The sequence below is a fragment of the Ornithorhynchus anatinus genome, chromosome 15 (genome assembly GCF_004115215.2).
Source record: "Ornithorhynchus anatinus isolate Pmale09 chromosome 15, mOrnAna1.pri.v4, whole genome shotgun sequence".
NCBI lineage: Eukaryota > Metazoa > Chordata > Mammalia > Monotremata > Ornithorhynchidae > Ornithorhynchus > Ornithorhynchus anatinus.
Window position 1 is genome coordinate 4,732,084 of NC_041742.1, and position 26,059 is coordinate 4,758,142.

At 42.6% G+C, this 26,059-nt stretch overlaps 1 protein-coding gene across 9 annotated transcripts in view; it reads left to right on the forward strand.

Moving 5' to 3' along the window:
• Positions 1–26,059, forward strand: part of CEP112 (centrosomal protein 112) — a 286,688-nt gene that overhangs the window by 125,011 nt on the left and 135,618 nt on the right. For 8 of the 9 annotated variants that reach the window (XM_029080112.1, XM_029080120.1, XM_016227512.2 and 5 more), the window contains 2 exons: positions 921–1,056; positions 14,716–14,823. In XM_029080112.1, coding sequence (XP_028935945.1) covers positions 921–1,056; positions 14,716–14,823 — 244 coding nt within the window. The remainder of the gene's footprint in view (positions 1–920; positions 1,057–14,715; positions 14,824–26,059) is intronic. The other variant, XM_029080119.1, reaches the window with a different exon arrangement.

Sequence of the window (26,059 nt, forward strand, 5' to 3'; positions counted from 1 at the left end):
TTCATCCCCATTTTACAGATGAGGTAACTGAGGCACTGAAAAGTTAAGTGACTTGCCCACAGTCACACAGCTGACAAGTGGCAGAGCTGGGATTTGAACCCATGACCTCTGATTCCCGAGCCCATGCTCTTTCCACAGAGTCACGCTGCTTCTGGCATGAAATGGAGATTGATTCTGTGAACCCCACATGAGACAGTGACTGTGTCCAATCCAATTTGCTTGTATCCACCCCAGCACTTAATACAGTGTGTGGCACATAGTAAATGCTTAACAAATGCCACAATTATTATTATTATTATTGTTAGCCAATACTATTTAAAAAGACTATATATTCTTTAATTTTAAATCACTTTGGTCCAAAGTTATACCTTCATTTAAACCACATTTAACATTTAGGGTTTTGGGGAGGTTTTCTTTTTTTATGGTATGTGTTAAGCATTTATTATGTGCTAGGCACTGAACTATGCTCAAGGGTAGATATAAGATAATCAGGGTATACATTCCTATCCCACATGAGACTCACAGTCTAAATAAAAGGGAGGAGGATTTAATCCCTGTTTTACAAATGAGGTAATCGAGGTACAGATGTTGTTCTTACCTCCCCAAGGTCACACAACAGAGAAGTGGCGAAGCAGGGATTAAAACCCAGGTCCTCTGACTACTAGGGCCTTATGGTCTTTCCACTTGGCCACATTGCTTCTCTAAATTCTAAATTTTCTAAATTCAGTAAAGACCTTGTAATTTCCACTTAAGTTGCCATTGTTATCCTGGCCTTTTGAAGGAAAGTTTTGTATGAGCTAGGGAAGAGAATTGAAACCTGAATACCATTTTATAGAGGGGTTAACAGCCCTACTTCTACACAACTACCCTTGTTCTTTCATTTGATTCTTGAACTCTGAAGATTTTCTGTAATTTTCTAGGGAGAAGGAGGAGCAGTTGACTCGGGTGACAGAGATCCAGAAGCTGCAGGCTCAGCAGGCTGATTCTGCCCTGGAGGAGTTTAAGCGGCATGTGGAGTTGAACTCAGAAAAAGTCTATGCTGAAATGAAACAGCAGGTGAGCAGGTCACTGAGCCATCCTTTCTGAAACTCTCTCACTCGCTTTCTCTCTCTTTCTCTCTCCCTCTGTCTCTCTCTCTCTGTATGTGTCTCTTTCTCTCTCTGTCGGGTGGCACATTCTGATCTTACAATACCAGAAACATGTGCCATTTGACAGAGTGCTACATCAAAATCCTTCACAACATCCGCTTTGGCAGAAAGAGGTTTTAGCAACCTATTCATCCTAATAACAAAGCGAGGGTGATCACTGTTAAAGTCACATCCAGAGAGGTTTGTAGGGTAAGAGTTTTTCCAGGCATGAATCAGAATTACTAGTCTAAAATATTATTTCTAAGGAATTGCATTGTTCATGTTTCTCATGCAGTTAAAACCAAAGAAGATTGCTAAACTGTATATGGTGGACAAAGGTCACAAAGGCCACTCACCAAAATATCAGGGAAGCGAGTCAGTTCAGGATGACAGGGCCAGATGAGGAACAATGCCAGTCCACATACTGGTAGTGATAATAAATGGGGTATTTGTTAAATGCTAGCTATGTACTGAGCACTGTACTAAGGACTGGGTAGTTATAGGACAGTCTGGTCAGACACAGTTCCTGTCCCATATGGTGCTCACTTTTCAAAGGTGAGAAAACTGGGGTGCTGTAAAGTGACTTGCCCAAGATTGCCCAGCAATTAAGTTGTGGAGTCAGGATAAGAACCCAGCTCCTCTGACTCCCAGGCCTGTGCTCTTTTCACTAGGCCACCCATACCTATTGACGTAAGTTTAGCCTCAATTTTGTGTGGCTTGGAAATCTTGGTGGAGCATACTGTGGGGAAACAGTAGAATGATCAGAAGTTTGGTAGAGGTTCCCCTATCTTCAGGTTGGCTTAGGTAGGGCTCTGCAATCCTTGCTCACCCCTTCCCAAAATGAGTGTCTTGATAGTTGGGTGTCTGCTCTGGAATCATTTTCTTTCTGGTATGATTTTCAGCAGGGGTTGAAGCCCCAGTTTCCCTAATGTGTGATCAGTTAGGATGAGAAGTTGGATCAAGAACATGGGAGAAAGGAGGAGGGTTCTCCACTTGATTTGTTTCCTCTGTCTTCTTCCTTTTCCTATACTCAAGGGGTCTTCAGGATAGAAAAAGAGCAGCGTGAAGGCAGGCCAAGTGTCTTGGAATCATGTTAGCATGTGTGTGTCTTTACCTGGGAAATGGGGAAGGCATTAGTTCCTGGACTTCAGAAGAAACTCTGCACCCCACAGGACCTGCTTTTCCTTGGACCTCTTCATTCACTGGGCTTTCCATTGCTCCTTATTGCAAGGCAGCTCATCCATCAGTTTAACAGGCTAGAAAGGTAGTGGCATGTCAAGGCAGAAAGAGAGGTTATATAAGCCCCCTGTTGGTGGAGATTACCTGAGCCTTTTTGTGAATTAAAATTCTCAGCACATTTGGAAGGGGCACAGAGAGAGAGTGTGTATTTTTTCTATTGCTTGAAATATTTCAATAATGGAATTTTCTTCCGTGGCTTTTCCTGTCCTGGCCACTCTTACTCCTAGTCTTCCTTGTCATCCTCCACAAAATTTCTTGAACCCACAACATACGTTTCTCGAAATTTTAGGAACAGAAATCCAAAACCATTGAAGGCAATGCCAGGATTAGTAAGTAAATGAATTGAGCACTAACTGTGTGTGGAGTACCACGAGAGACTACAGTACAATCGTGTTGATAGATATGATCCCTTCCCACAAGGAGTTTACAGTCTAGAGAGGAGTCAGACATTAAAATAAATCACAGATAGAGGAAATGGCAGAGTATAAGAATACATGCATAAATGCTATGGGCATGGAGAGAATATCAAAGTATCAAAGCAGTGGACTGAATGTTGCTTTAGAAAAATGACCTAGGCAGAAAAGTGAAGTATGGATTGGAGTAGGAAGAGACAGGAGGCAGAAGATCAGTGAGGAGGCTGATAACAGAATCAAGGTGATATGAGTTGCAATGTGGCCTAGTGGAAAAAGCGCAGGCCTGGAAGTCAGAGGATATGGGGTTCTAATCCTGGCTTTGCCATTGTCTGCTGGGTGAATTTGGGCAAATCACTTATTTTTTCTGTGCTTCAGTTCTTCTGTTCTTCCTACTTAGGTTGTGAACCCCATATAAGTACTTAGCAAAGACCATAATTAGTGAATTAAGAGGGTATATAGTTATGGTATTTAAGTGCTTACTATGTGCCAGGTACTGTATTAATAAGTGCTGAGGTGGGTACGAGCAAATCGGTTTGGACACAGTGGCTTGGATCAGTGTGGTGACAATTTGGATGTAGAGGAAGGGGTGGATTCTAGAAATGTTGTGAAGGTTCTGGAAAACTTATATTCAGGAAAACTTGCTCTGGAGAGCTCACCTCTTTTGACAGTGCACACGTGGTTGCGTGGCCATATATGCAAGAAGGTTCTTCTCATAGGAAGTCCCACCAATTCCAGACTCATCAGAACACTCCCTATTTCTCTAACTGTGTTTCAACCAAAACTTGGAGTGAGAAACCACCCTATAGCAGATCTGAATGAATGTGTGGAAATACCCCAAATCAGCCAGCCTAGTAAGCCTAATGTTGAAAGGAAAAAATCAAATACTCAATAGTACCCAAACAACTCTCTGAAGTTCTGCTGATGTGTGCAGTTGGAAACAAAGTCACACCAGAAATGCAGTGTGGCCTAATGGTCAAAGCACAGGCCTGGAAGACACTTGGAACCGGGTTCTAATGCTGGCTCCACCATTTGTCTTTTGTGTGACTTCGGGCAAATCACTTCACTGTGCCTCAGTTCCCTCATCTGTAAAATGGGGATTAAGACTGTGAGCCCCATGTCGGACAGGGACTGTGTCCAACCTAATTATCTTGTATGTACCCCAGTACTTAGTACAGTGCCTGGCACAGAGTAAGCGATTAACAAATACCACAGACAGAAAAAAGAAGAAAAATTCTTATCCCATGAACATGGTCAAGCCTTTGATTTCAGCCTGCCATTTTTTCTTTAAAATTAGTTGGGGTTTCTTAAATGCTGTTTTGGATCACTAGTTCCCTTTAAAAATCTTTTTCTATAACAGAAGATAAACTGGGGGGGGGTCTATTTTAAAAAGTCCTATTCATATAATTTGTTTTTCATTCAAAATTCCATTGTCTCTTATGAATTCTTTGAAAGGAAATTTCTGTTTTTGAAAACTAGGCCCATGGGAGTCAGTAAAATGAAACAAAGAATTCATACCCTGTTTTTGAATTTTCTTCCATTGGAAAATGCATTTTGTTCACCTTGGATTATCCAAAAAGTAATAATACCACAGTCTTATTTTTCCGTTGAGCAAGGGATCCTTTGTAGGTATCGTTCAAGGAATGCAACAGCTAGCAGTTAGCTTTTGAAAGTGTGAATGCCTCGACTGTGAAAATGCACAATCTACTCCTGGACTTTTACAGAGCGTTTTCCTGCTTTTAAAGAAACAGGGTAGCATTCATCTAAACTTTATTATTTAAAAGCAAATGATAAACAAATGACTCAGGTTTGGGTCCTTTTTTTCAGTGTTTCCAGGCCTTCTCTTTAAGAGCAGAGTCCTCTGAGTTTTTTGGCCTGAATATGTGAATGAAAATATTTTTATGTTCTCCAGCAAGTTGCTTAAATTTTCTGGTTTATTTCTCCCAGTCTATAGAAAGGATCCCAATCACAGAGGCACATCCTCTTTCTTTTTTATGTTATTTGGTCAGGCATTGTACTAAACGCTGGGATAGATATAAGCTAATCAGTTGGATCCAGTCCATGCCCCACATGGGGCTCGCAGTCTTAATTACCATTTTATAGCTGAGATAACAGGCACAGAGAAGTGAAGTGACTTCCCCAGATCGCACAGCAGATAAGTGGCAGAGCTGGGATTAGAACCCAGGTCCTTCTGACTCTCAGGCACATGCCCTCTCTGCTAGGCCTCTTGGTTTACTATGCCCTTCCTTTTCCTTTCCCATAGCCAACCCTTTAATTTCAGTCTATCTATGGAAATCTCAGGATTCTGGCCCACAGCCGCTGCACTTTTCACTCTTTTAATAACGCTGGTGTTGACTAGTTATGTTCTCAGGTACAGAGTAAAGGTTATAAGGTTAGTCATAATCCAATTACGGCTGTGGTGTTGATAATACCTTGTTTCCTTTTTCCCCAGAAGTTACCTAGAGATCGTCTTGCTCAAAATTCTAAGACGACACTGTCATGTTGCTATGTTAGTGACCCATCTGGACAGGAAGATCACTTAAAAAAATTTTTCACAGAGCCATTGTAATAGTTCACTTTTGATTAACTTTTTCTGTTTAGGGTATGAAATTGTGAATTCAGTTTTCCTTAAGTAAAAGCTAGTGTGAGGAAATTTGCTCTCTGTGTACCTTTTAACATTAGTGATTTTGTCCAAAAATGGCTTGAAATGAAGCAAAGGGATGAAATAGGGAAAAATATATTGAACTGGTTCAAAAGTTCCTGTGGTCTTAAAGCATCATTAAGGATTAGAGCATTTTTTAAAAAATCTGTTTTACAACAACTAATGCTTGATGTCCTAGTGTGTTTTTTTGGCAACACCTTTAAATTGAACCATAGTATAGAAGCACTCTTCTTTCTAACATCACAGACTCAGAGACAGGGAAAATACTGTAGTGAACTGGTACGGAGTTGTGCAGTTGGAGGCTTGAGATCCCAACTTTATCCATTCACTCTCTTAGAGACTGCGGACCAGATATTTAACCTCTTTAGGCCAAGGACACAGGAAATGCTCAATAAATAACATTGATTGACTGAAGTGGACCTCTAGTCACTTGGTTTGTTTCTCCCATTAGACTGAAAGCTCCCTCTTTGTAGTTGTTTAGTGCCAGCAGTGCGCTCTCTCACCAGGGAACACCTGATGATGATGGAATCTCCCATCAGCATTGAGCGGGGAGCCTTGGTCCTGAAGGATTATAGGGCTAATAGTTTGCGTGGCACCTATCACACTCTTTCTTGTCAGTCAGTTGCATTCATTGAGGGGCTTACCGTGTGCAGAGCATGGTACTAAGTGCTTAGGAGAGTACAGGATAACTAAGTTGGTAGGCACATTCCCTGCCCACAACGAGTTTAAACTCCAGAGGGGAAAATAGACAATATAAATAAATTATGGATATGTACATAACAGCTGTGGGGCATGCCACAGGGTGCCAAGTAAATAGGCAGGCAGGGGTGCTGCACATTGTGGGGCACATTGTAGAGTCTGTATGCCATCTTCATCCATGTTAGCAAAAGCCAGGTCACTCAAATATTGTTGAATGAATGATTGAAGAAATCTGAAAATTGGGGATAATGTCCTATCTTCTTCACTCTTCTTTTTTCAGAATGAATGAGAGAAGGTTATTGAAATAATTATGGTTCTTAGTGATGTAGTCACCCCCACTGTCACCTCTTGGGAAGAAACATGCTAAATAATGACTGTCACAAGAAGGAGGAAATATTACAAATGCTAGCAGCAAGAAGTATATCTATTTAATGTTTAACGAGTGTGCTTTGCAAGAAGAAACCTCTCTTGGTTTTGAAAATAGTCAGTTGTACATGTTTCTTTGGCACCCATCACGCTGTTTACGCATACTTCTGGTGAAAAACACTGTACCATTTTGCCCTCTAAATGCATTTCAAGAGTAATTCCGTGCAATTCAGCTATAATATGACATATATGAAGATTTCCAGTTGCCCTGGTAAAGATCAGAAGAGGAATTTGTTGTGGTGCTAAATTGTAGTAGTCAATCCTCAGACTCAGTTCCCACAGGAAATAACAGCCAGTATCCGGCCTTGCCTCTTTCCCTGCCCATACCTCTCTTGTGTGTACACCCACCCACACATACACACATCTTTTTTTTTCTTCCTTTTTTTGATTCCTCTGTTTTGGCATCCAAGTTTTGTTCTTCTGTTCTTTGAAGTCAGGATGACACAATATTGGAGGAAATGCCTTTCTTTCCTTCAGATGGATGGAACATGGAATGATCTACTGACATCACAAAGTAAAATTTGTCGTAGCTATGGCAACACAGAATACTTTACTGTCAACACTGACAATTTTAGAAATTGTGTTTTCCGAGAAGTGTTTAATTAGGAAATAAGAGATGGAATGAAGGAGAGTAAGCTTTTCAGTTAGTATAATCACCACCTGAATTTACATATTTTATTTCTTTGTAATAGTTGCTACCCTCTGCCTTTTATCTTCACTTATAGCTATAGTTATCGTAAAATCATCTGATATGTAGTAATATAGTTTTAATATGGGTGACTACCCTACCCCAAAGACTATTTTCAATATAAAACTATTTCCTTATTTTTTAATTTTAAAACCAGTGGGTTTTGTGTTGTTTTTTTGCAATTGTAATAGTAAAGTAAAAAGAGAACAAACAACAGATGCTTGTGTGAATATCTGTTTTTAAAAAGACAGAATGAGTCAGGTTTTCCTAGTGTAGAAGCTGCTCTTTGAGAATTAGGCACCTGAGGGAGCTCCATCAACCCTTTCAGCCCATTTTGCCTCTTTGCATTCAGTGGCTGGAGAAGTTTGTATTGGTATATGTGCATGCCTTAACCTTGGGTGAAGGATTTTATGGAGCACGTTTTAGTTATTATGATGAAATTGAGCTTGTTTTTTGCTTTCTGTTGAACAGTTGGCTCTTCTCCCTCCTGCTGCCCAATAGCTGATGCGTGTTATTTCATATTAGTATCAAACCCATTATCTAAAGCCCTGATTGTTTTTTCAATGGAAACCAGGTTGGTTGTAGCTTTCATCACCTCCCCACCCCCCACCCCCGGCACATATTCCAACCCATTGTGTGGGTTCCTATTCAGCTAGCAGGTGTGAACCTGAGCTCCACACCCTGAAGTTCATTTCTTTGTGACATTTTGCGTACTTAAGATTTTGAGTTGCATCTGGAGGACTGTGATGCAAATGTTAAACTTTGTAAGATTCTCCTGAACAACCGTCTAGGAAATATCCTTCCCCAGATGTTGACATCTCTCTAAGAGAACTTTAGAAAGGGAGGTTTTGTGAGCTCCTCAATGAAATGGTCCTCTCAGGGTAGGCTTGAAGGAGGAGTTGGGGAAACTTCGGGGCAAGTCCACCGGGACTCCTGGGTTTATCCAGGTCAGGTTGGACCCCCCCCCCAGCCTCCGTTCCTCCCTCCTTCCCCCTTCCCCTCCTCTCCAACCCTTGGAGTGTCTGTCCGGTCAGCCGGCTGCCGGTCAGCCCCTTCCTTTCCAATTTCCTTCTACCCTGAGAGGAAGCAGCTGCAACCCTAGTTGTTCCTTTATAAACCTTCAGGGAAGAGGCCCGAGGTAAATTAGATTTCTTGGGCTCAAGGCCAAGAAGTAGGCATAATTCCCCCACTTCCTTCTCCCCATCCGTTCCTTTCTGGTAGCCAGTCTGTGAGGCTAACAGCCTTCCCCCTCCTGCTTCCACTTTTGCTGAGACAGGAGGTTAGGAAAGGGAAGCTTCCAGTCTGCAGAACTTTTCTCACTTCTCCCAGGCCTCTCCTTAACATAATAATGATAATAGTGGTAATAATAATGCTGACTCAGGGGTAAGCACTCTTGTCTAAGCAATCTAGTAGATAGAAGATAATCAAGTCAGACAGAGCCCCTGTCCCACTCAGGGCTCAGTCTAAAAGGGAGGGAGAAATCGGTATTTCATCCTCATTTTACAGATGAGAAAACTGAGGCCTGGAAATGAAATGAAGTGACTTGCTAGAGGTCCCACAGCAGACAAATGGCTGAGCTGGGACTAGAACCCAGGTCTCCTAGCTTCTAGGCCCATGCTATTTCCCTTACAGAGTGCTCCACTATTAGGGCCTGTGCTATGGCACCCTTCCACCTGTGACTTTCTCCCCTGTGGGAAAACACTTTTCTGCCAGGGTTCCCCAGCCCAGGTCTATTTTGACTCTCTTCCAAGTGGAATGATTGATGGGCAGCTGGAGAGGAAGAGTGCCTGTTAGCGCCTCCTTCTTCCCTCACCCCGAGAGAGGCTGTACCCTGGCCACACATCTTTCCCATGCCCCTTCTGCTGCTAGGGGAAAGATGCCACCCTCAGTAGGATCTTTTTTTGAGCATCCCTCGATGGCAGGTGTCTTCCACTTGAAGCCCACATTGTGGACAGACCCCCTGGAGACGAGTCAGGAGGCCAGGCCTAACTGGCCAACCTCCCCCAGGCAACACAGTTCAGTGCCGAAGACACGGCCTTGGACAAGGAGCACCTCTTAATTCCCAGCACGTCAGACCATCCCGCAGAAAGACCTGAGCCAGAAAGTCTGTTTAAAACTCCCTGAGGAGCCCTTGCATCAGCTGCACTAGGCGGAGAAACAGAGCCTGCCATCAGTCATTGCCCTGACTTGCTCCCTTGATTCATCCCTCCTCCCAGCCCCACAGCACTTCCGTACATATGAGTAATTTTACCTATTTATATTAATGTTTGTTTCCCCCTCTAGGCTGTAAGCTCATTGTGGGCAGGGAATGTGTCCATTTATTGTTAGATTGTACTCTCGCAAGCACTTAGTACAATGCTTTGGGCACAGCGCTCAATAAATACGACTGAATGAATGAATCAGTGAATCAGTGGTATTTATTGAACTCTTACTGTGTGGAACACTGCACTAAGTGCTTAAGAGAGGACAGTCCAACAACACTGGAAGGCATTTCCTGCCTTCAAGGAACTTACAGTCTACAGTCTCCAGCTTGACCCACTCCCTTGGGGGGCTTATGCCCTTCTGTGGCTTCAACTACCACCTCTATGCACTTGACACCCAAATCTACATTTCCCTCTCCAGTCTCACATTTCCTCTTGCCTTCAAGACATCTCTACTTGGATGTGGAAATGGTAATGACTTTCACTTCTTCCTGGTTCCCCCAAAGTCAGATGAAATAAGAAAGAATTGCAGAAAATTGAAGCACGAAACATATTTAACATAACATTGTTATTATCCACTCCCATGTCCTCATCTATCACCTCTTTGGGGTTGATAGTGAATTTCAGTAGCCCTGATCCTAGGTGCTTCAAATTTCAATATGTCTAAAAATTGGACTCATCTTCCCTGCTTGATACCTCTTTCTTTGAATGCCCAAATTCATTCTGCAGCTTAAATGCTGCAAGTTCTTCCTCCAAAACATTTCCTGCATCCACCAATTCCTCACTCTCCAAATGGCAACCAATCTGATGCAAGGGCTTGTCATATCCTGGCTTTTTTTTTCTCAGCATGGACTCCCTGCTTCTAGTCCCACCCCTTTCCAGTCCCTACGTTCCTGTGCTAAACAGAGAGTTTCTCTTAAATGGCAGTTTGCACATAAAAACCTCCAGTGGATATTAATTCCTCTCTGCATCAAGAAGAAAGTCCTGATTGATGACTCCATCAGCTCTCCCTTTCTCTCCGTTAGATTGAATGCTCCTTATCGACTGGGAATGTGCTTTATGCTTCTGTTGTCCCTTCCCACTTACCTGGAATAGCACCTGGAATGAAATAGGAATTCACTAATTGCCATTAATACTATTATTTATCAGCTCTCTTTTCCTATTCTTTCCTGTCTCACACTCATCGTTCTGGCCAAGCTCACCTTATCACTATGTCTCACTCTCGACTCTCCATCCTCCAGTCCCTGGCTGTCACCCCTACTCCTGCCTGGAGCTCCATCCCACATACAAATCTGCCAGGCTGGAACAGTCCCCATCTTCAAAGTCCTCCTGAAAATCCACCTCCTCCAGGAAGCATTCTCTGATTAAGCCTCCCCATCCTAGCTATATACCATTGAACATTCTGATTTTAGTAGCTTTATGTGTAAAGCCAAATTGCTAGATAATTGGAATCTGGTGGGGCAACTTTTATGACATCATTTTCACCATTAAATCACATCGTTTACCTCAGTGGCTTGCATACTGAGATTAGGAGCCATACATATCAACTCCAGAAATTCTACCTTCTCATGGCCCAGATTACTTGTTGGAGTGCTTCACTAGCCCATTTAATTCTTTCAGGTCATTAGCATAGATAAACATAAGTGAGATGATGGGCATAATACAACCTGCTCAGCAAAGATGACAGAACTCTTAAGACAGAAGAGAATAAAACTTGATGATTATGTATTGCATTCCTAAAATTCAAAGCCCTTTTGAAATTTTTTTAATTTTTAAAATGATCCCCCTTTTTCAAATTTAAAAGGAAAACTCTGAAGAAAGTGGATTTCACGGTCCCTTACACCTAGCCTTTTCATGAACCTCAAAATGTCTGGCTATGGAAGAGAAGGAGGGAATCGAATTCAGGATGGGCCAAAGTTATAGTTCAAGAACAGATAGAAGCCGAATGTCGAGTCATGCCAAAATAGGCACTGATAGCTGGAAAGTGGCAGCAGCAATCAATCAGTTGTACTTATTGAGCACTTACTGCATGCAGAGCACTGTACTGAGTGCTTAAGAGAGTATAGTGTAACAATATAGGCATATTCCCTGCCCACAACGAATTTACAGCCTAGAGGGAGAAAAGATGGACTTTGTTGCCATACAGCCACGAGACAAAGAATGGTTCAGGTTAACCAAGATAGCCCCTCTCCTCTCGAGCCAGAGGACTCCTTATTTGTGTCCTAGGTTTGGAGGAAACATAGTACATGTCCTGGCTTTCTCTTTCATTTGTAAGAGCATTTGAAGATTTAAAGAATGCATTTTAGCTCCCCATATGTAGGTAGAGCTGCAGCCAATTCCATTTTAATTAGGCTGTGCTCAAGAGAGATTGGAAAGAATAGAGTTCCAAGAATGCTTATGTTTAGTTGAGTTTTGTGTACATGCCTGAGTGCTCAATTCATTGTACCTAGGGAGAATACCTGATCTTTCAGACTTCGGATTTCATGGGTTTATGTGAAAGTCATCTGGAAATGTATCCGTTATGTGTTTCTCAAATGGCTACCAGACCTTTGACTAATTCAGACATACTGTAGGAATTGGCTGCTTTTTTATGTACATCATGTCAACTCTCAATAGCAAATGCTTGTTGAAATCTCTAAATCTTAGGTAGTATCCTAATGAATCCATCAATCACTGGCCTTTATTGAGCACCTACTGAGTTCTAAACACTGCACGAGGCACTTGGGAGAGTGCAACAGTAGCAAGACACGCATTCCCTGCCCTCAAGCTTATAGTCTAAAAGTGGAGAAGGGCAAAACATTTTTTACAGACAGTGAAAGGTGGTGGAAGAATAAGTATAAGCAAGGCTGTGGGCTGACAGAATGAAACCTCTGGAAAAAAAATACAGAAAAGTTAAAATATCCATTTTTATTTTAATCTGTAGACACCTTTCCCTTTCACTGTAGCATTTGTTCAGGGGCAGCAGATGTTTATATGCGTGCTGCCTTGAGCCTGCTTTGCAAGATGATCTGTCACTCACTCCCCTGTGGGAAGAGCTTCTTGTCAGATCCAGGGACCAAATTATAGTAATTGTTAAGGGCTTTCTCTGTCCCGGGCACTGTTTTAAGAGCTGGGGTAAATACAAGATAATCATGTTGGACACAGTCTCTGTCTCATATGGGGCTCACACTCTTAATCCCCATTTTCCAGATGAGGTAACTAAGACACAGAGACCAAGTGAAATGACTTGTCCAAGGCCACCCTGCAGACAAGGGGTAGAGCGGGGATTAGCACCCAGGCCCGTGCTCTATCAACAAAGCCATACTGGATCTCTAACTTGTTCTACACTGTAAACTTCTCTAAAGCTCTAACCTCCTGTGGGCAGAGAGTGCTAACTTTGTTCTATTGTACTCTCCTAAACTCTGAACTCTGTTCTGCACACAATAAGTGCTCAATAAATACCATTGATGGATGGATTGATTCATTTAAGCATTTGATTTCAAGTGCTGAGGGTAGGATTAACATACTTAAGTGCCAGAGATGGGTGCTGATCTGATAAGCTCCTCAAAGGCAGGAATTATACTGACCCACTCTATTATATTGTACTTTCCTGAGTGTTTAGTACAGTGCTTTGACATAGTAAGCATTTAATAAATACCATTGATTGACTAAGTTGGCGTGTTGTGATTTTAAGCCTACTACAGGAAGGCTTAAATTCACATTTCCTCCATGAGGCCTTCCCCTTCTAAGTCCTCATTTTCTTTACTCCCTCTCTCTTCTGCATCACTCTTGCACTTGAATTTGTACCCTGCATTCACTCCATCCTAAACTCCACAGCACTTATGTACATATCTGTAGTTTATTTTAAATCCTCTCTCCCCCTTTAGACTGTAAGCTCCTTGTGGGCATGAAATTTGTCTACCAACCCTGTTAATAATAATTATGGTAGTTGTTTAGCACTTACTATGTGCCAGTCACTGTTCTAAGTAAGGTTGGTATTTGTTAAGGTTGGTATTTGTTAAGCGCTTACTATGTGCCGAGCACTGTTCTAAGCGCTGGGGTAGACATAGGGGAATCTGGTTGTCCCACGTGGGGCTCACAGTCTTAATTCCCATTTTACAGATGAGGGAACTGAGGCACAGAGAAGTTAAGTGACTTGCCCACAGTCACACAGCCAACAAGTGGCAGAGCTGGGATTCGAACTCATGAGCCCTGACTCCAAAGCCCGTGCTCTTTCCACTGAGCCACGCTGCTTCTCGTACTGGGGTAGATGCAAGAAAATCAGGTTGGACGCAGTCCCTGTCCCACGTGGGGCTCGCACTGCTAATCCCCATTTTACACATAAGGGAACTGAGGCCCAGAGAAGTGAAGCGACCTGCTCAAGGTCACACTGGAGACATGTGGTGGAGCTGGGATTAGAACCCAGGTCCTTGTGACTCCCAGGGCCATGCTCTATCCACTAGGTCAAGCTGATTTTCTGTAGTCATGCTTCTTCTGTATTGTACTGAACTTTCCCAAATGCCGAGTACAGTGTTCTGCACAAACTGCCCAATAATTACAAATGATTGATGTACATAGAACTTAGGTCTGGCCGATTTTTTTTGATGTTGCTTTTTTGGGAGGTGGGGCGGGGGGCTCATTCCAGGATGGGAGCAGCCTATTCTTATATTGTACGTTTTAAGAACTCAAATCTTGAGTTCTTAGGCATTTTATTAGTCATTGAGGTATATTACATAAACAGTGATTTTGATTTTGAATTTAAGATCCCTATTTTCATCCAATTTCTTATATGATTCATCACATCCCCATGCGTATTAGATCCTTGAAGGCAGGAATCATGCCTACCAACTCTACTGTATTGTGCTTTCCTAAATTCATAATTCAGCGCTCTGCACACAGTAAGTGCTCAATAAATATCACTGACTGATGGACTATTGAATTTATGTGGTTTGTCTTTTTAATTCTGTAGCTTTGATGCCTGCCAGGGATTTCTAGATTTTGAAAGGCAGAAATCCTGTCAGCATTGGTTGTGGGGCTTTCCACCTGACTTGTTAAAGCCTACAATTGTTCACCTTCATGGCAGAGATAGTCCTGTCAGAGGGAGGAGGATTTTTGTGTAATTTTGCACATCTGTCCAAGATCTTAAAGTGGTCATTTGCCAATTAATAATTGTGGGCTTCCCTCCCAAGTTGTTTAGGTGGGCATGAAAGAGCCTAACAATTTTCAGATTCATTTTTCCATATATTCGTGTTTTAATATTAAACCTTCTCTTCTTCCTTTCTAGATGCAAAAAGTGGAGACAGATCTAAGTCGATCTAAATCTCTTCGGGAGAAACAGTCTAAGGAGTTTCTGTGGCAACTAGAAGAAGTTAGGCAGAGATATGAGCAGCAGGTTAGTCTTCTATTTTGGGAAGCTACTTAATTTCCTAATCTGATCCATATCAGTATCTTTTTTTTAGGTCTTGCAATTTTTTTTTTACACTTAGGGCACTGCTTCAACTGACCCTCCTGTTTATTAATTAGATTGTAAGCTTTTCAAGGGCAAGGACTCTATTTTTTCATTCTTTTGATGTTCCCAAGTGCCTAAAACAGTAGTGACACATAGTGGGTGCCCAGAAAATGCTGTGGATGATAATAAATCAAAGGATTTTTAACTTCTCCCCGTCAACAGTAGTATTTATTGAAAGCATACTGTGTGCCGAGTACTGTGCTAAGCCTTTGGGAAAGTTGAATAGAAGTCACAGTTCCTGCTCACAAAGAGTTTACAATCTGGTGAATTTACTTGACTCTCTCGATATACTTAACTGCTCCTTGAACACTGAAAGAAATGAAAGCAATGCATCCAGCCAGACAGCAGCAGAACCTTCCTATAAGGATGTAATCAATGAAGTTGTTAGAATATTTAAATTTTGGAGATTTAGTGATTCTGATTATCTACATTGCCTTCCTTTAGGCCTGACTGCCATAGGAATCAGACACAATCCTTTTTCTTTCATATTAGTTAATGGTAAGAACAGGCACTGTAACTATTCTTCCCTCCCCTGCCGCCCGGACTGTGAGATCATTGTGGGCGGGGACTGTGTCTCCCAACTCTGTTGTATTATACTCTTCCAAGCGCTTAAGTAAAGTACTTTGCACACAATAAGCACTCAACAAATACGATTGATTGATTTTTTGGTACAGTGGTAAAAGAGCACATTGTGAAACAAAGGTTATCAAATTCTGTCCTCAGTGTCTCCTGCCGATTTTAATATGTTCATTCATTCATTCAATAGTATTTATTGAGCGCTTACTATGTGCAGAGCACTGTACTAAGCGCTTGGGATGAACAAGTCAGCAACAGATAGAGACAGTCCCTGCCGTTTGACGGGCTTACAGTCTAATCGGGGGAGACGGACAGACAAGAACAAAGACAATAAATAGAGTCAAGGGGAAGAACATCTCGTAAAAACAATGGCAACTAAATAGAATCGAGGCGATGTACAATTCATTAACAAAATAAATAGGGTAATGGAAATATATACAGTTGAGCGGACGAGTACGGTGCTGTGGGGATGGGAAGGGAGAGGTGGAGGAGCAGAGGGAAAAGGGGAAAAAGAGGGTTTAGCTGCGGAGAGGTAAAGGGGGGGTGGCAGAGGGAGTAGAGGGAGAAGAGGAGCTCAGTCTGGGAAGGCCTCTTGGAGGAGGTGAGTTTTAAGTAGGGTTTTGAAGAGGGGAAGAGAATCAGTTTGGCGGAGGTGAGGAGGGAGGGCGTTCCGGGACCGCGGGAGGACGTGGCCCCGGGGGTCGACGGCGGGATAGGCGAGACCGAGGGACAGTGAGGAGGTGGGCGGCAGAGGAGCGGAGCCAAGGGGTGGGTGGTAGAAAGAGAGAAGGAAGGAGAGGTAGGAAGGGGCAAGGTGATGTAGAACCTTGAAGCCTAGAGTGAGGAGTTTTTGTTTGGAGCGGAGGTTGATAGGCAACCACTGGAGTTGTTTAAGAAGGGGAGTGACATGCCCAGATCATTTCTGCAGGAAGATGAGCCGGGCAGCGGAGTGAAGAATAGACTGGAGCGGAGCGAGAGAGGAGGAAGGGAGGTCAGAGAGAAGGCTGACACAGTAGTCTAGCCGGGATATAACGAGAGCCTGTAGCAGTAAGGTAGCCATTTGGGTGGAGAGGAAAGGGCGGATCTTGGCGATATTGTAGAGGTGAAACCGGCAGGTCTCAGTAACGGATAGGATGTGTGGGGTGAACGAGAGAGACGAGTCAAGGATGACACCGAGGTTGCGGGCCTGAGAGACGGGAAGGATGGTTGTGCCATCCATGGTGATAGAGAAGTCTGGGAGAGGACCGGGTTTGGGAGGGAAGATGAGGAGCTCAGTCTTGCTCATGTTGAGTTTTAGGTGACGGGCCGACATCCAGGTGGAGACGTCCTGGAGGCAGGAGGAGATGCGAGCCTGAAGGGAGGGGGAGAGGACGGGGCGGAGATGTAGATCTGCGTGTCATCTGCGTAGAGATGGTAGTCAAAGCCGTGAGAGCGAATGAGTTCACCGAGGGGGTGAGTGTAAATGGAGAACAGAAGAGGGCCGAGAACTGACCCTTGAGGAACTCCAACAGTTAAAGGATGGGAGGGGGAGGAGGCGCCAGCGAAGGAGACCGAGAATGACCGGCCAGAAAAGTAAGAGAACCAGGAGAGGACGGAGTCCGTGAAGCCAAGGTGAGATAAGGTATGGAGGAGGAGGGGATGGTCGACAGTGACAAAGGCAGCAGAGAGGTCAAGGAGGATTAGAATGGAGTAGGAGCCATTGGATTTGGCAAGAAGGAGGTCATGGGTGACCTTAGAGAGAGCAGTCTCGGTAGAGTGGAGGGGACGGAAGCCAGATTGGAGGGGGTCTAGGAGAGAATGGGAGTTAAGGAATTCTAAGCATCGATTGTAGACGACTCGTTCTAGGATTTTGGAAAGGAAGGGTAGTAGGGAGATAGGGCGATAACTGGAGGGGGGAAGTGGGGTCAAGAGCGGGTTTTTTTAGGATGGGGGAGACGTGGGCATGTTTGAAGGCAGCGGGGAAAGAGCCATTGGAGATTGAGTGGTTAAAAATAGAAGTTAAGGAAGGGAGGAGGGCAGGGGCAATGGTTTTAATAAGGTGAGAGGGAATGGGGTCCAAGGCGCAGGTGGAGGGGGTGGCACTTGCGAGGAGGGAGGAGAGTGTATTGGGGTATACCATGCCTCATCAGGAGCAGAGACAGCAGAGACAAGGGGGTGCTGGGCAAATCACTAGTCCTAGAATCAATTCCTTTGTGCAGGGTCTAGATCCTGAAGTCTTCCTGACTCTACTAAAGTTCACTATCTCTGCTTGAACTCTTGACTCCATCATCGTCAAGATCATCATTTTCCAAATTCAGAAGAAAATCTGTGCAAAAGTCTCCTCTGCTCTGACCAGTTAGTTGGTTATCAGAAACTCCTGGGCATGCATCGGGAATTTTGGACCCATCAATTTCCAGCAGCAAAAGGGCTGGGGAGAGATCAAAGAGGCCAAAGGAAGCCTGACTTCCTGCTTCTCTTACTTCTGGGCATTCCTCTCCTTGATCCCTTTGTCTCCCTTCCCCTTATACTGCTATCTTCATTTCTGGGAGCTCTTTGACTAGTAAATAACTGCGTTCTATGAGTCCTCATTCTCCTTTTTTGAACTTGCATCTGTAGTACTATGTGTTGTCTTTACTTTGCCAAAAGTCAGGCAAAAGCTACCACATTCCTGTAACTTGATAGCAGCGGTCAGTTTTTCCTCTTGATGTACATAGTTGGACATGCCAAGGGATAAATATGCTACGCTGCCAAGTTTTGGCCTGTTTCAGTTGTTTTTCAAAGAGAAAACTAGAACTCTTAGCCATCTCTTGCTTCAGAATCCAATTAGCAGTTTTCTCTTTCCAGTATTCTGAACTTCTTTCAAGAAGCTTTAGACAGCACGTCTCAGTATTTTAACAAAGAAAAGTAAAAGTAACCCAGATGTATTGCTGCTTTTGGAGCTGGTTTTTGATATTTGTTTAAAAAGCTTCCCGACAATGGCGGTATTGTGGTAAACATTAAGATTGTGTCTTTCATTAAGAGCAGACCTTAGCTCGTGGGTTTCATTGTTTGGTACAGAAACTTTTTTCTTTACACAGTAAAGCTGGTATCATCGTAGACTTCCAGTCCACCAGGAAACTCTTCCAACTAATCAGGCAACAAGCGTCATCAGAAGTCTCTAAGGATCTTCCAGAGATGCCAGTTTGTTGATGACTATACTCTTGGAGCTCACGCTCATAACGTGACATTATGAATTGCTTCCCAGAGTCAGAATAGCACTAGGTACTGGCCTCTGACATCCACCCAGATAGCTGATCACACTACCAAAAGTTTTCACCTGAATCTGGTGAGTTGCTCCTTCATTTAATGTCATCAGCAGACCTCAATCTAGACCCCTCTGTAGACTATAAACTCTTTTTGTGGGCGGGGGTTGTATAATAATTATAACTATGGTACTTTTTAAGTGCATACTACATGTCAAACACTGATTCTAGGTAATCAGGTTGGACACAATCCCTGTCCCACATGGAGCTCACAGTCTAATCCTCATTTTACAGATGTGGTAACTGAGGCACAGAGAGGTTAAATGACTTGCCCTAGGTTACACAGAAGGCATGTGATGGAGCTGGGTTTAGAACCCAGGTCTTTCTGACTCCTAGGCCCATGCTCTAGCTGCTAAACCACACTGCTTCCCCATATCTTCCAACTCTGTTTCATTGTAGTCTCCCAAGAGGTTAATACAGTGCTCTGCGCTCAGTAAGTTTTCAAATACCACTGATTGATTGACTGAGCACTTTACGAAGCTCTTGGAAGAGTCCAACATAATGAATGGAGTTGATAGATGTGACCCCTACCCTCTGGGTTCTTAAAGTCTGGGTTCTGAACCACTCTCCTGCCTTGGGAAGTTCTCCAAGATCCTAAGGTTTCTGCACAATGGGATTGCTGGTCCAATCAGCATCGGAGGGGCGTGTCTGATCCTTTCCTCATCCCAATCAGGACTACGGTGTAGATCCGGCTCTGTTCACCATCTTCTAGGCTCCCAGGATAGAGGATGTGGCAAGGGGCCTGGGAGTCAGGGAAATAGAAATTGATATGACTATAGGTCACTACTAAATATCACTGTTTAGTAGATTTAAAGTGGCAAGAGTTTACAAATTCCAGAAATCTGAGTAAATCAATAAAATAGAAGAGGAAAGTTTGTTGTGTTTCTCCTCATCCTGTGATCTTTTTAGTTTCTCCTTTGGTCCTTGATCTGGAGAAGGAAATGGGTTAAGAAATTTCATTTTCACTGTATGTGTTATCCTGTGTCAGACTTGATGGGATTTCTTTTCTGTTTGAATCCCCTCCTCTTACCAATGCAGGATGATATTTTAATAATGTTTCCATGTCGGTGGTTGGCAGTTAAGCACTGTGAATAATAAAATTGTAAACACCTTGACAACAGGGTTTGCAATCTACTAATTCTGTTGTACTCTCCCAAGCTTTTAGTACAGTGCTCTGCACAAAGTCAGTACCCAGGAAATACTCTTGAGCCTGATTTCACTGTCATATAGGTTAACTAAAAATACCATCCAGTGCTACCCCATATGGTAGTAGATTACGCAGATGAGAACCTCGAACTGACAGAAAAATTTTCATAGGCCCTTTGCAGTTTACCCATTTTATAGTGATTGAGGCAGTTGATGACAGAAAAAAAATAGTCAAACAGTTGCAGGGATCATTATTTAGATGTTACTGAAATTATGAACCTTTTTCGTTCAGGGTAAAACTAATTTTTTTCAACCCTAGACTTTGGTCCTAAAGGGAGTTGATAAACTCAGGCATGAATTCTTTTTAGAGGTGACAATATCAATTTACTCATCTAAGACAAATTTGCCTTTAATGGGCATTGAAATCATTACAATGAGAAGAGATGGAGTTTGAAGAATGATATCATTTGATTGCCAAAAAATCACCCCATAGTCCAGGAAATCCTTGCATGCCTGTTTGCTGTTTGTTTCCAGCTTGAGAAGGACTTGTGAAAGGACAATTGGAATTGTCTCTTTGTTTCATTAGGTTAGGCAGCAAAGTAACAGGAAATCTTGATGAAAGCCTAAATGCTACAGGATATATGCCTGTGTGAGTATAGAGTTGTTCCACTTTTTTGATTTTCTGTTTCCACATCTGCCCATTTCATGAATACTTGTTTTATCCGTTGAAATTATAATATTGTTTTTCAGACACGACAGAAGATCACAATGTAAATTTGGTCAAAATGATGTATAACTCTTTAAGGTAGACTCATGGGGTATTGGCAGGCTATTTTAGACATTTCAGCTCTTAATAGTTTCTATTTGGAGGGCTTTTTCTTCCTGAAGCTTAATAATGGTAGATTGCAAAATTGGCTTGCTAAATAGTGAAGATTATTCTTCTTTCATTGTTCTTCTGTTATAGAATCAAGTGTGGCAGAAAAGTCTCTGAGTTCTTGATCTCTTGCATTTCAGGGTGTACAAACCAGAAACTTAAACTGGAACTTTGAGGGAAATTATTGTAATAAGTGTAATAAAGTACACTTTTTGTATTAATAAGATGCAGTGTGACCTAGTGGAATGAGCATGGGCCTGGGAGTCAGAGAACCTGGGTTCTAATCCCAGATCCACCTCTTGTCTGCTTTGTGAACTTGGGCAAGTAATTTCACTCCTCTGTGCCTCAGTTACCTCATCTGGAAAACGGATTAAGACTGTGAACCCCATGTGGGACCTGGCCTGTGTCCAACCTGATTATCGTTCTCTCTACCTCAGTGCTTAGTACAATGTCTTGCACATAGTAAGTGTTTAACACCATTAAAAAAATAGCGTATATGAATCCTATGAATGTGGTTCTTAGAAATTTCAGTGTTGATTGGGGGTAGGGATGTTTAGACAGAATACTCGCTTATCCAGTAATTGGATGAGTTCCAACTACAAACTCTTAAATTAGAGGGCTAATCAGAACATAATCCGCAAGTCTTGAACAGCCTCGAACTTTGTTGTTCAGGACCAGAAGTTATGGTCAGAAAGATCAGTTGTGACCTTCATCCTTACTCAGGAAAGGCATAGCTCTGAACCCACAGTGCAGTAAATTCAGGGTGGAACAGTGAACTGATCCACATTGAAGACATGGAGAATGCCTCCTAATCAGCTTCACTGGGAAATAATGTTGAAGGGTTTGATATTCTGTCCCTCTCTGGACTTGAAATTACATTGGGTTCCCACCAGAGGAAGCACAACCACAAAAACTCATAAAGATTGTGTCTCCCATAAAAAACTGGGCTATGGTAGAGTGCCCTACTGCAGAGAGTCAAAAATCTACTGACTTTAGAAATCTAGAAGTAATTTGACCCTGCCAGTAATTTTGGGTGCTGGTTGACCTATGTCGAAGTGGCTAAGGAGCAATAAGATATCTCCTGCACAGTCAAACATTCAGTCATATTTATCGAGCACTGACTGTGCAGAACATTATACTAAGCGTTGGGGAGAGTACAATAAAACAGAGTTGGTAGATATATTATCTGCCTGCAACAAGCTTACAGTCAAGAGGGGAGACAGACATGTATATATCTGTAATTCAATTACTTATATTAATAAGTGGGGTGAATATAGGGCGCAAATCCAAGTGCAAGGGCGATGCAGCAGGGACTGTGAGAAGAGGATATAAGGGCTTAATCAGAGAAGGCTTCTTGGAGGAGATGTACTTTCAATAAGGCTTCGAAGGTGGGGAGAGTGATCATCTGTCAGTTATGAAGAGGGAGGGTGTTCCGGGCCAGAGGTAGGTTGAGGATGCAGTGAGCTCAGAGACTTGCCCAGAACATTACCCAGCTTTCTCCATGTGACCCAGAGGATCCCAAAATCCATAAACATCTGAAATGGTCAGCTGCAGGAACCCTGCCCAGCCCCTCATTCTTCCCCCAGCGTCTTCGCTTCTTCCTCTTTCTCCTGGATTCTGGAACTGGATCCACATCCATGGGTTTTCTGTTACCAGCACATACCATTAGGATCTTTATGCTTTCAGCTAGCTTTTTCTTATGAGAGCAGCGTTGAAAAGAGTAAGGAGTTTTACAGAGAATGTGGGTAGGCTTCAAACATTTAGCAGCCATGAAAATCCTGTATTTTGCATCTTTGGCTCTGCTTGGAAACTCTGTGATGGGTCAGAGACCTGGGATACGGTGAGTTAATCAGGTGTTCAGGACCACAGGGCTCTTTTCTTAGGTGTAGAAGTTTTGGATCTCTTCAGCTTTGGCGTAGCCACCATAAGTACGTGTCCTTGAATAATATTCTTTAATCAAAATGTAGATTTCCAACAGCTCTCTGTTGTCTGCTCATGAATGCTGCAAGACGTGGTTGATACAATTCATGTCTGATTACAACTGATCCATTAATCTCAGGCATTTATTATCAATGGTAAGCCTTACCATATGCAGAGCATTGTACTAAGGGTTTGGGAGACTACCATACTCAGACCTTTTAGTGGTATTTTTAATGAAAATAATAATTGTATACTTGTTAAGCACTTAACTTTGTGCCAAGCATTGTTCTAAATGCTGGAGTAGATATGTTAATCAGGTTGGACACAGTTCCTGTCCCACATGGGGCTCACAATCTTAATCACCATTTTACAGGTGAGGAACAGAGAAATGATGTGACTTGTCCAAGGTTCACCCAATAGACAAGTAGTGGATTGGGATTAAAACCCAGTTCCTTCCGGCTTCCAGGCCCTTGGTCTATACCCAAGGCCATGCTGCTTCAGTACCATGAGGTAATCAATCAATTAGTCAATTCTTAGCAAACCGTTCTTGGTAGCATTGATTCCATGGCCTGTGTCTGTTTGCCTGGTTGGCAACATCTGAAATAAACATCCATTCACTGCTTCAAGGGTAGTCGATAGGCAGGGTTTGGAGTTCCAATTCTGCTTAATGTTGCTCCAAGCAAGTGTCTTCACTTTCCAGGAGCCAACATTGTTGGAGGAAGCCACCTTGGGATTTGGAGGCCACTTTACAATGCACCAAACTCTTAGTGTCAGATGATTGCCGATTCCATCTCCTTAATATTGGGGGCCGTCAACCATAAATCCTTTAGGACGGTCCCAGTGCTGCGTTGGAGTATAACTGGTAAGATGACATTTTTTCAGTTGTGAGGCACCCAGGTTGTCTTTTTTATTTGGTAGGTGGAGGATAGTATTAATGATCAGAGAAGGTTTATGGCACATCCACCGAGTAAGAGGAGACCATTGCTGTTTACTTTAACAAACTCATATGACCTAATGACCTTTTCCCATGTTTGGATGTTGAAATTTCTCATGGTGATCAGGTCGTTTGACTCCTTGGGGAGCAGTTGGGGTCAGAGGGACATCCCACCTCTCCAGAAACAATCCTTTTTTGAACAAGATCAAAAGAGAAACCAATCAATCAGTTGTATTTATTGAGTGCTTCCTATGTGCAGAGCTCTGTACCAAGTGCTTGGGTGAGTACAGTACAACAGAGTTAGCAGGCAGGGTCCCTGCCCATAGCGATCTTACCTCTTGGCCTAACTTTGTCTGGTCTCGGCCCAAGTTAGGTTGTTCCCAGGTCCTCAAAATCCAGTGCCTTAAATACAAGGAAATTAAGGCGAATGGAATTGAAATGATTGTCTAGTGATCAGTGAGGTAACAGCTGAGAATCCTAGTGGGAGTTAAAGACAGTATTTTGACGAGGAATAGCTTCTCTGCATTTCTCTCTACCTCATTCGGGAGCTCTCTGTGCCATATCCCTTGAGATTCCCTCCAAATACAAATGACTATAACTCTGCACTTTCCCATTAAGCCATATGCGTTACCAGGTTAAGTGTCTTCAGGTCCTTTTGTCATTCTCCTACTGAGATTTGTCACTGATGACGTCTCCATCAGCTCTGCTTTCGAGTCTTTAGTCCGGCCTGCATGTTTTAGGGGACTGTTTCTGTGCCTATCCATCTACATCGCATTGCCAGCATTCCAGAGCTTCCTTTTTCAAATTGCCAATGTATTTACAAGAACTAAATGTGCCTTTGTGAAACTGTCTGATGAAAGTTAGACATGCTTTTGGCTTGACATTTTCCTGGCAATAAACGGAGGGGACAAATAGAAACCAAGATTTGCTTCCCCCATGAGAAATTAAATGGTATTAGGAGGACCATGTTTCCTAAGGTTTAATATAGTTTTCAAGTAATTTATCTTGAAAGGGAAAGTGGGTTTAGTACTGGGAAACCTGGCATTTTAGTGACAACCGAGTCTCTGAGATTTCCTCCCATCTTAATGAAGGTACATTCGGATAATGCTAAAAATGATTTTGCATCAGAAAATGTAACCGTCGTGAGCATTGTATCATTGGAGGAAGATCGGAGCACAGTAAGGGTGCCATCATCAGTCTAGGTTCTACGTTATAAATATGATTTTATGTATTAAAAAATGAGTCCCACATTTGTCCAGCGTCTTATGGTCAACCCAGGGCTACACATCCCCCTACATCCATTCCTGGACTACTTGAGAGTGGCACTTTTCAGGATGCAGCTGCACAAACTGCAGGGAAGACGACGCGTGACCCAGGAGCAAAAAGCCCTTTCTATCCACGGCCTTTCTCCACTCCCGGTGCACTCCTGACTGAACTTGGAAGTATGAGAAGATGACTTTCCAATGCTCAGAGACAAGAATAAAGTGCTAGGTCAGAAGGTGAAATAAAGTCAGGAAGAAGATGAGCCACGTAATAGCCAATGTATGCAGGGTGATGCTAAGCCTCCCAGATCCCAAGGAAGTCATTTGACAGGGTGTGAAATTGAATTGAGGAAATTTTGATTTAGGCAGCCTCTCTTCCAGAGTGTGTCACCACTGTACAACTCAGGGAATGGCCCAAGTTCGAATTTTGGTTTTGTCTCAGACTCTGTGAGCATTTTTGGACTTTTTTTGCAGTCCAGTGGAGCTCAATTTTCCCGTTTATAAAATTCCAGACAGTAATAATTGGCTACTACCTTCTTGACAAGAATAATGTGGAGAATCATTTTAGTCTGCATTAGTATTTGACATTCGTTCAATCGTATTTATTGAGCGCCGCCATTGAAATGTGAGGTGGTTTTATTGATAACTAATCACCATTCAGCTTATTTGAGCAACATGAACTTTTTGGAAACAGGTTAGATATACAATATTTTAAACATTTCTAGATAGGGGCATTTGCTTCTTTATTGTATGGAACTGTATTGCAATGGCTATGTGTAAAATTAATTTCCACTGTTTTCATTGAAAACCTTTAAAGAATACTTGGAATTTCTGTGTGACCCTGCTCATATATCATCATGTCTTCCTTACGTAAATCAACACAAGTTTCAGACAACTAAATTGACTCATCTATACCCCCGAAAGACTGAGCAGAAGTGAGAATGTGTCAAAGAAAGGTATCTCCTCTACTTTGAAGCCACTTGTATCGAAGTCTGAAAATAAACACCTAATAAGAAATGTAAGCTATATTGGCCTGCAAATCCATAAAAGCAAAAAAATTAGTAGTTTTGTTATTTCAATTTTTCATTCAATGGCTCACACCGTGTGCAAACAGAAACCCACTTGT